We start from the raw sequence: 10,231 nt of genomic DNA on the forward strand, positions 1-10,231 counted from the left end.
AGTGTGGAATATAGCTATTAATGATAAATTGACATGTAATATCAAAGAAAGGACTGTTGAATAAGAATATATTTAGAGATACTGTATATGGGGAGACTTTGTTGATTTTGTGCTAACAAAGGGGAAGGGTTGTGTGTGCCTTCTCAAGAGTCAATGTATTTTTGGAAGGGGAATGGGACTCCATAAAAGGGAAGAAATAGAATATCTCTAGTGGTCCTGATGGGGGGAGCACACTGTATGTTTTTTTTTAAAGTTTTGTTTTATATGTAATAAAAGAAGAAAAATGAAAGTTCAATCTCCAAATTGTACTTTGTTCTGCAACCTTTCAGAGACTGCTCGGTGTTTCCGTTCAACTGTTATTCTAAACTCACTCAACCATGCCGAGACCTTTGTTTAAGGAAATCTTCATCAGCCTAAACCACAGTTAATGTTGGTAGCAGCAAGCACTTGGCTTTCATTGAAATAGGATTGGCTGGGCAATTCAGCGGTTTAGGTATCTGGCTGCAGACCTAGAGATTGGGAGTCTGTTTCCCCACTGGGCCTCCTGCAAATAGAGCCAGCCTGGGTTGCCTTGGGCAAACTGTACGGTCCCAGGATACCCCCCAGAAGCAGAGAATAGTAAAACCACTTCTGAGTATTTTCTGGAAAAGTGTTACATAGAAAACCCTGAAAGGGGTCACCAGAAGTCAGAATTGATTTCATTGGCACACACTTATTGTTACAGATGGAATAGAAAAATGCATAGATTAGATCATTCTTAAATGACTAACCTTTGCCTTTCTGCACTTTTGTAACATAGCTTTCATACATTTTTATTTTCTTTAAACCAGAGATTCTGTTCTCTTCGTGGCTTTGCTCTGTGGCCCTTAACCGCTGCTCTTTCTCAAAACACTTCAGCTGTTTAGCACATTATATTTTCCCAAATGGGTTAATTATAAAATCTGTACATATTGGTATTTTCCGAGCTGTGTTAGGAAGGAAAATGTTTTATTAAGCACAGATGGTTTATTATAGTTAATGGGATGAGTAAGGACAATCACTAATTCACTCTCGGTGAACAGTGAGCAGTAATCATACCAGTGGTGAGTTGCTTTACTAGCTTCTTCACTTCTGTTAGCAAAGCTTCTAAGAATATTAGTCTGAGTTGATGTGCTCTCTGTTGGGCCATATTCCTTCTTTAATAGAAAATCCCATTTTATGGTACTATAGGTTTATGTGGTTCTGGGTGCTTTGAATTCCAAGTGAATTAACAACACTGCTCTACCTGCTTACAGGCGCATTATGATCTTGCATTGTTGGAGTGCTCTCTTGTGGTGAAAGGATGACTGTTGCTGAGCACTTCAGACTAATTCTGGTATTGTGTGTGCTCCGGTTTTCTCATCCAGAATTCAGTTTCCGCCCGCCTTTTCTAAGCTGAATGAAAATGCTGATTCTGTAAACAGAAAGCTGCCCAGCTAAGTGTCTGGGGCTTTAATGGTTCGGTGCTCTAGGCAGGTACTGCTGAAGTATATTTTCACCTGCTAGTATCTGGATAACAAGGGGAACATGAACCTGAAATGTTAAAAGGCACAACAGTAAGAAATTAATAGAATAGGAAAATTTGGCTGAAGTATGGTGCCTTTTAAATGGTGATAATAAATAATAATTGTGTACCTTCAGGTTTAAATTGTACTGTGTATCCGTGGTGGACATATAACCTATAAAGCCCTGAATGGCCTGGGTCCAAGTTATCTCAAAGACTGTGTCTCCCATTATGAGCTGGCTTGGGTGTTAAGATCATCAGGAGAGGCCTTTCTCTCAGTCCCGCCACCATCACAAGTGCATCTGAGGGGGACACAGGAGAGGGCCTTCTCTGTTCCTCCTCCCCGACTCTGGAACTCCCCCCTACTGGAGGCCAGACTGGCCCCATCTTTGCTGTCCTTCCTCAAGCAGGCAAAGACCTTTCTCTTCAGGCAAGCTTCCCCTCAGTGACTGGCTGCCTGAGTGGGGTTTTTTAATGGATTGTTCTGCCTTGCTGCTTTTAATATGTTTTGGTGGACTTCCTTTCGTTTACCAGTGGTATTTGTTTGGTCCTTTTTACTATTTGTATACTTACTGATGTTAACTTTTAAATATATGTAAGCGGCCTTAAGTCCTTTCTAAGGAGAAAGGTGGGGTATAAATATTTTAAATAAATACATAATTAAAATAAGACACAGGATGAACACTGTGCATGAGGCAGCTACAATTGCTACTGGAATGCTGTGACTCCACTGGATTGTCCTTACAGAGAACCAGTGGAACCAGAATCTGCCTTGTGTGGAAAAAAGGGCTCCTTCAGTCTGCAGATAAACTCGGCTCATGAAAAGTGGTTTTGGTTGACTTCTGAGTATTTCCTCTGTATTGTAACCACCCTCCACCCTCTCTGTGGTAGTTTCAAAGGTCTGGAAGGGCTGCTGTGGGGAGAGGCAAGGACTTCAATTTACACCTACCAGTTCTGTGCATCTAAATTGAGATCCGACTCAGCATAAAGTCACTATAGTATAATATTAACACGCTCCTACTCACACTTGGCTATTATTAAATTACATGCAGAAGTCTCTGGTGTATCTGTATCCAAAATGTCTTGTTTTTAAAATATTCAAGCACAAAAGGACTTAAGGAGAGCGAAAGGGTTCCTGAGTGTTGTAGCGCATGCTGCCTCCAGCTCCTTGGGCAGAAAACATGTGGCTTCAGATGTCTAGTCCATGTAGCAATCAGCCAGAAGTTGTAAAGTCAGTGTTAAATAATTCCACTGTTCTACACTAGACATACAGTCTACCTAGTATTTGCTCTTTATTTCTGTGCTTAGCAACCACATCTTTTTAAATGATAAAAAGCACCAGAAGATAAGGCTCATAAATCAAGCACATGTTTTAGCTGTGTTCTAGCTGTGACATAGGGGAATCGCCTAAAAGGCAAAAACCTTTCTTGGTGCCTTGTTCTTCTAGACATGGCTTTTTCATGGGTGGCATACTTCTGCTAGTCTTGACTAGTTCTCAAAGGTTTTAGATGAGCAAAATGGAAGTCTTATAATATGATCTTACTAAGGATCACATAACCATGGTGTCTCAAAGACTTTCTGGTTTATGCGTGCTTGGGTGTGCATGTGTGTGTGTTTTGAGTTCTATAGACTATGAGTAATGAATACTGTATTTCTCCATGACTTCATTTTCTTGCAGTGGATGATTCCATTCACAATTATGCTGGTGACAATTCCAAACCTGACCCTTGCCTACATGGTGGCCTTCGTATCTGGGCTGAGTATTGCAGCCTCTATGCTGTTGCCATGGTAAGAGATGCGTGCACCCATCTACCAAAATAATGAAGTGGTTCTCAATATTTGCAGCAGTGTTGGGATCCCTGCAGCCTACAGGTCACACATGGCTTCCCACGGGCTTTTTTGTTACCCCTCCACTCCACCCTGCCCTAGAGGTCACTTCTCAACCTCAAGTTCTTTTGGTAGAAGCATAGCCTCTTCCACTTGCTGTTTTGCCTTTAAACAAGATACATCCCCATCATCTCCTTTCCCCACCTCACCCCAACATACACAAGGTTTGTTTGGTTTATTAACAAAACTGCAAGTGGACTTAAAGAGCAGCTTCTGCAATATTCTTTGTAGGTTTCACAGGGTCCTGTTGATTAAATATCGGCCCCCTAGATCTCTGGAGCCCCCCCCCCCAGTTTAAAGGAAATGCATGCAGTGGAGTGTGTAGAACATCAGAGTCTTTCTAACAATAGATGTAAAACAAATAAACAAGACAAGGAGTATAAGAAAGAGCAACCCTCTGAAAGGGTCATTACCTGTCAGAGCTAATGCAAAACTATCAAAAATGGCTGAACTGGTAGTAAATGTTATGTATGTTCAGAAACTGAAAACCTATGACTTTCAGGCAGCAAAATAAAACTGTCTGCCTTAACAATCTGCATGCAAGTATTCATGATTTATTAATGCATATTCATGATGTTTAGATCATCAGGGGAGGCTTTCTCTCAGTCCCTCCTACCCTCACAGGTGTGTTTGGTGGAGGACACGGGAGAGGGCCTTCTGTGTTGCTGCTCCCAGACTCTGGAACTCCCTCCCACAGGAAGGCCAGGCTGGCCCCATCTTTGCTGTCCTTCTGCAAACAGGCAGAGACCTGGTGCAGAAACCATTACAGCCAAAACTAAGACTGTAAAGCATGGGAGAGGTGGTCTGAGGTTTGAGGGTTTAGTGTCAACTCTTATCCCTCCTGTCTATCTAAATCCAAGGAAGCTGTCCCTATCCTGACCCGGTGCCTGAATTTGGTAAGGGACTGGGCTGGTTGACAGTAAACAAATTGAATCTTAATCCGGGGAGAACAGAGATGCTTCTTGTCAGTCAAAAGGCAGGCCAGCGAGTAGGGCTTCAGCTTGTGCTGGATGGGGTTACCCTTCCATTGAAAATTCAGGTGTGTAGCTTGGGTGTATTTCCGAATTCCTCTCTTCGCCCGGACGCCCAGGTCTCAGCGGCCCAGGAGTAGATTTGCACAATTAAAACCAATGTGCTCCTTTGTGCCCATTCCTTGGCTATGGTGTCACACACCCTGCTTGCCTTCCATTTGGATTCCTGCAATGCGCTCTGTGTAGAGCTGCTTCTGAACACAATTTGGGAACTTCAGGTGGTGCAGAATACTGCAGCCAGACTGCTGACGGGGGGGCTTGTTACTGGGACTGTGTGACCCTCCTGTCGCAACACTTTCACTGGCAACCAGTTTGTTTCAAAATGCTCCGAGTTGTGATTCAGGTCTGAGCCATTGAAAAAAAGAGCCCCGGGTCAGATCAGAGTTGAGTCAACCGCATGACTTAAGTCTGACTCGACAGTGAGTCCCACGGCTCAAGTCCCCCCATCCCTGATATCCAACAGTGAATGAAGGCATGCCTCCCGCAGTCACTCTCATGTCTGTGGAAAAGCTGAGGGAAATAACACAATAGACACATCTGTAATCATGAGTTGTGATTAGCACCTGTTCAAATGGAAGAAGTAATGTTCTTTATATTTGAATCTGCACCGGCGTTTTAAAGAGGTTGAAATTAGCTGGAGATACTCTGTGAAATAGCTGTCTGATTGTGGGAAGTTGAGATATTTCAGGTCCCTCTTCCTGTGGTGATAGCTTAAAGGGCTTTGCAAAGGTATATTATTACTGCTCATTACAAAAGTCTTCCAGGGGAATGTGGCACACTCATCCTTTCATGTTAACTATTGTTCTGGATATCACATTCCTGTGAGCAGAAATAATTAAATTTGATGTTAATCAAGAATGTAATCCCCACTCCCTTTGTCCCTGCTTCTGCCTGGAGATCAAAGCTCTGCCAGCATCAGTCTCTGCTTGTGGTCTTCAGTGAGAGCCTTGATGGCTTCAGGATTCCTTCAAACCCTGACCTAATTATTCTCCACCCCACTATGCTTTAGTTAAAACTATCAAGTAGCATACTGCTTATTAATTATGCCACAGAAAAGTGAAAAGGGCAGGGGGAAGTGTGCCAATAGTAATGCCATAGTGACATTTCCCAGCAATTTCTAATAGTTCTGTTGTTATTGTTTGGTTAAAGGTCTATGTTGCCTGATGTCGTTGACCACTTTAGAGTGCAGAATCCTCACTCAACAGGACATGAAACCATCTTCTATTCATCTTACGTTTTTTTCACCAAGATAGCAGCTGGGATTGGACTAGGAATTTCTTCCTCCAGTCTGGAGTGAGTGCTTTCTTCCTTCTAGTATCTTAATTAGGCCATTGTAAAACAATGACTCCAATGATTTGAGAAGTACACTGCCCCTCGTATTGGGAGATGGTAGGTAGCTGACCTGATTCATTAGCACTAATAGTCCTAACCTCATAATCCCTTTTGTAAAGCCACAAAGTCAGCAGCCAATATTACATCTTGTAGCAATGCAGCCCCTAGTTTCAGTATATAAAGAAATATTTCTGTTCTCATATGATTTTGGAACTTCAGCAGGGTGAGATTCAGTTAATATTTGAATGGGAAACCACCTGGGAACACGAGGGATCTCCAGATAGGGCTAGGAAGGAACCCTGCCTGAAATCCTAGCCAGGCTGTCTAAATGGACCAACCGTCTGATACAATGTAAGGCAGCTTCTTATGTTCCTGTGTTTCATTGACCTGAATCTCATGATTCAGCTTCAGTGGGGTGTGTGTGCATTCGCACTCTCCCTCTCTCTCTCTCTCTCTCTCACACACACACACACACACACACAGAGTACGCAGCAAGTTAGCATACTTTGTCATATATTTTCAATAAATCATCATCTGTCCACTCCATCTGCCTACCTCTTTGCAAATATGCTATCAAGAGACAGAAAAATGGGGAGATGCTGGTTTCAGTAGCCGTTTGAAAATACAGGCTTGTTAGCTTGTATGAGTTCCTATCTGGAAGGAGCAGGGCAGCAGAAGGGGGGAAATTTGCCTATTAATTGGAAGGTTCTTCCATCTGTGTCTTATCAGTGTGTGAAAGATTTTTCAAGGCCAAAAGACTCAAGCCTGGTATGAGCTAATTTTAAAAACTGATTTCAGATGAAATAAAGGGAGCTAAGAGAGCAAAGTTACATCACAAAAGTTACTGTTTTCAAGAAGGTTCAGGGTGACTTCAGGCTTGATTGGCGAAATCCCTCAAAGGATCTGGAAAGTGGAATGATGGGTTTAAAAATGGAAGGATAGTTTGCTTTGTTTAGCCTAGTCTCTCTTCGGAGAATGCTAAGCTCACCTGCTGCTTTGTTACCTGATTTGTACTCTGTACATGTTCTGGAAGCATGCTGAAGTTTTGTTTGAATGTGAGTATTAGCATAGGACATTCAGCTTTTTTATTTTCTATGGGAACTGTTCTGAAGTTTGTTTGCCTTGATATTTTTGGAATCCTTATTTGCTCCACTACTTTTGAGTGCTTTTGGAATTGTTGAAACTATCTTTTGAAACTGTTTGGAGCTTTATTTTTTTTAATCTCTTTTTGAAACATTTTCAATAAAAATGATAAAGTTTTTCAGAAGTCTGGTCACTTTGAGAAAAGAGGATTGATTGATACTAAAGAAGGGCCTTGATCACCTACCAATTCCATTCATTTTGTGGGTATTTTGGTATTCTTACCTGGCAGGAGTAAATTACAACTAGAGTAGATGCATCAAATCATTGGGATTTTGGTGAATCAACTCCTCTCTAATTTCCAGTGAGTAAAATGAGCTTACTGTAGTTGTAACTTACTGTACTAAGCAACAGGATTCCAGCCACTGCTCGAAGCAGAAAATATTAGTAGAGGTCAAGACTTTTTCTCAGGCATTCAACAGCCTTTGGGCAGGGCTTTCATCTACAGTACAAGTCCTTAACATCTGCAGTTCTCAGATCTGGAATGACATGTTTGTATAGAGGTCTCATTAGTGAGAAACAGACAGGCCTTTGGGGAAGCTAAATCAATATAAAGGAGCCAGTAAAACTGTAGAAAGACAGGAAGACAAAATTATGGATTGTGAGGGAGAACTTTTGACTGTGATGACAGGACGATGTGACAGTAACAGCTCTTGCAAATTTTTCATAGTTTTGCAGGTTACAAGCCAGGTTCGTGCAGCCAGTCCAGCAGTGTTGTCGCCATGCTGAAAATCTTGGTTGGTGCCGTCCCATCTGTCCTCATTCCCCTAGGCTTACTCATACTCCTTTTTTATCCCATCAATGAGAAGAGTCGGAAGGAAACAAAATATGCCCTTGAAATTCTAAGGTAGGATTTCCCCAGTTATAAGGATAACTTCCATCTTTTACTACAGAAACTTTCCATAGGATAGAGCAGGCAAGCTCTTTTATCCCACCCCCCTATATTGACATAGAAGGCAAGGCCTTATCGTGCAAATGGCATGTATCAGTTTCTTTGATTACCAGCATATGGATAGATAGCCAGATGGCTTTTTAATATATTCTAATCAACATCCAGAGCAGGTAAAAATGTCATTCTTGAATTTGCTGCATCAGTTAGAGAAATATTTTTTTAAAAAAGAAGACAAAAAATAGAGGAGGTGGTTTCTCCACCCTCCCTTTTAATGTCAAAACCCACCTAATATGTAATGGCGTTGTCACTGCACTTAACTCTGCCCACAGTTCCATTTTGATGCAAGTTAACCATCTTCACAGACGAAACAAAGAGCTCTTTTGGATCGCACTGAAGTGTGCCAAAAAGAATACGTGCCTTACTGATGTGCCAGAAAGTGCACAACAGCTCTTTAAGGGGGCAGGAAGGATTGATTCAAGGAGAAACACGTCTATATGTCATCATTTGGCTCTATAGAAACCGTGCCATCAACAATCCATATGCAGATCTCTATGCCCCTGTGGACAGGCTGGGAATATGAGAATTGCTGGACACACATCATCAACAGGGCCAGACTTGCGCGTTGTAGTTGGCATTTTCTGAGTGCACGAATTACATTGCCAGACACAGAAACAGTGCTTCTTTACATGTGATTCCTTTGCTTTTTCCAAAATAGGAAGAATCCAAGCCTTGAAAATCTCTCTGAGAAGGAACAAGAGACTTCATTTTGAAAGATGGGACAGAAAGCTCTAACTGAAACATGGCCAGGTGGCAGCACTTAATGGGACTGAAATATATCTGTGAACTCATCCAGGTGAGGCTATGTGGAAGTTGAGTCATGGCAACTGGACTTCTTTGTTATGAGGCTGAAATCTTTCGCTACTCATCGATGACTGAAGAAGCCACTGGGATGAGCAAAACGTTTCAACCTAATAAGAAAGAAGTCCAGTTGCCATGATTCAACATCCAGATAATGGGACTGAAGGTTTTCTGCTTAATTCTACTGTAGGTTTGTCTCAGGCAATCTCAGCTAGCAGGATTAAGCTGGTCTAAAACATGAGAATTTGGAACATAATTTGGACAGGCCCATTTAGATCACGTGTATATGTAAATTATCATATTATTGTGGGCCTCTGCACCAGCTGTTGCTTGAAACATTACTTCAACAGGGAAACAGTGCTTTTACTACTGTTTCCTGGATTCCCCCAAACAATGTAACCAGATTGGGGTGTTCTGAGAGTTTTAGTCCAAATAAACAAACTAGCTCTTCATTTGAAGAGCTGATTATATATAAGATGCAGTAGATGGTGCTTTTTCTTCTGGTCTGCAGCTAGAGTATTGAGGGGGGAGTATTAGATTGTAAAAAGGTGCTATCTTTCAGGAAATACACAACAGGATCTCATGAATATTATCCCATGATACATGTCAGAAGGGGGTAGCAATCCTTAGAAAATTTGCAAAATTACAAAGATTATGTTCTGTAAGCCTAAGCAGAGCACACAGTTTCTCTTTGTCACAAAGTCCCCCTCTATTGTTTGTTCATGAGAATAGTGGCTCGAGTGTTGTAAAACTCTTTTTAAAAATAATTCCTTTCCCACTCTTGGAGTTGTCAGTATTTTCATGTTTTGAAAAATGTAGTTTTTGTGCCTTCATCTTACATGAAGATTAGAAATGGGACTTCAAAACAGGGGTCCTATCATACTTGTGAGGCAAATAGTTGCCCTACTAGAAGTGGCCATGTATTTAGAAATGCATTTCCAAATATGAATAGAAATAACCATTTGTTTCCCATGTGGTTTTCAATTTAAGCATGTTTTTAAACTTCTATGTTAACACTGTGAACAAAGCAAGAGCAGCAGCATTTGATTTGATTGCTTAAAAAATGCAAGGTTTTTGAGGTCAAGGCTGCAACCCTGTAAAACGAGCAGTGTATATAATTAGCACCTCTACACAAACCCCTTCCACCATAATCTCAGAGTCAACTCTGGATGTGCTGGACAAAAATGTCCAGAAAACATTAATGACTTGTGCATGTATGACAAATGCTTGAGATAGGAATAGGTGTCCATTGGATCCTGTCCACTTTGGCACATGGCACTTTACTTACATTGTCTCTGCAATTGCAACATATCCAGTGCCACTTCACTCCTTTACACCAGACATCATTTTGGTCCTTTTCTTTGTGATCCCTGTGAATCACATAGATGGGCTTCTGTGTCTGTGCAGAGAAAGTCTTTGGAACATTTCAGATCTGATGAGATTTGGTGGTAGCACTGCTTGTATCCATACTCCTGCAGGTCATAGTTCCTTTTCGTCTGCTTATCAGAGCAACAACGTAGGTACAGTACTGTGTACCTGAACTTCACTCCATCACAGGGCAATCTAAAA

General features: G+C 41.6%; 1 protein-coding gene across 2 annotated transcripts in view; it reads left to right on the forward strand.

Moving 5' to 3' along the window:
• Positions 1–9,637, forward strand: part of MFSD2B (MFSD2 lysolipid transporter B, sphingolipid) — a 44,602-nt gene extending 34,965 nt beyond the window's left edge. For both annotated transcript variants that reach the window (XM_073002274.2, XM_078391045.1), the window contains 4 exons: positions 3,201–3,310; positions 5,590–5,733; positions 7,583–7,759; positions 8,520–9,637. In XM_073002274.2, the coding sequence (XP_072858375.2) occupies positions 3,201–3,310; positions 5,590–5,733; positions 7,583–7,759; positions 8,520–8,574 (486 nt within the window). In that variant the 3' untranslated portion in view covers positions 8,575–9,637. The remainder of the gene's footprint in view (positions 1–3,200; positions 3,311–5,589; positions 5,734–7,582; positions 7,760–8,519) is intronic.
• Positions 9,638–10,231: the final 594 nt, after the last annotated feature.

This window comes from Pogona vitticeps, chromosome 1 (genome assembly GCF_051106095.1).
Source record: "Pogona vitticeps strain Pit_001003342236 chromosome 1, PviZW2.1, whole genome shotgun sequence".
NCBI lineage: Eukaryota > Metazoa > Chordata > Lepidosauria > Squamata > Agamidae > Pogona > Pogona vitticeps.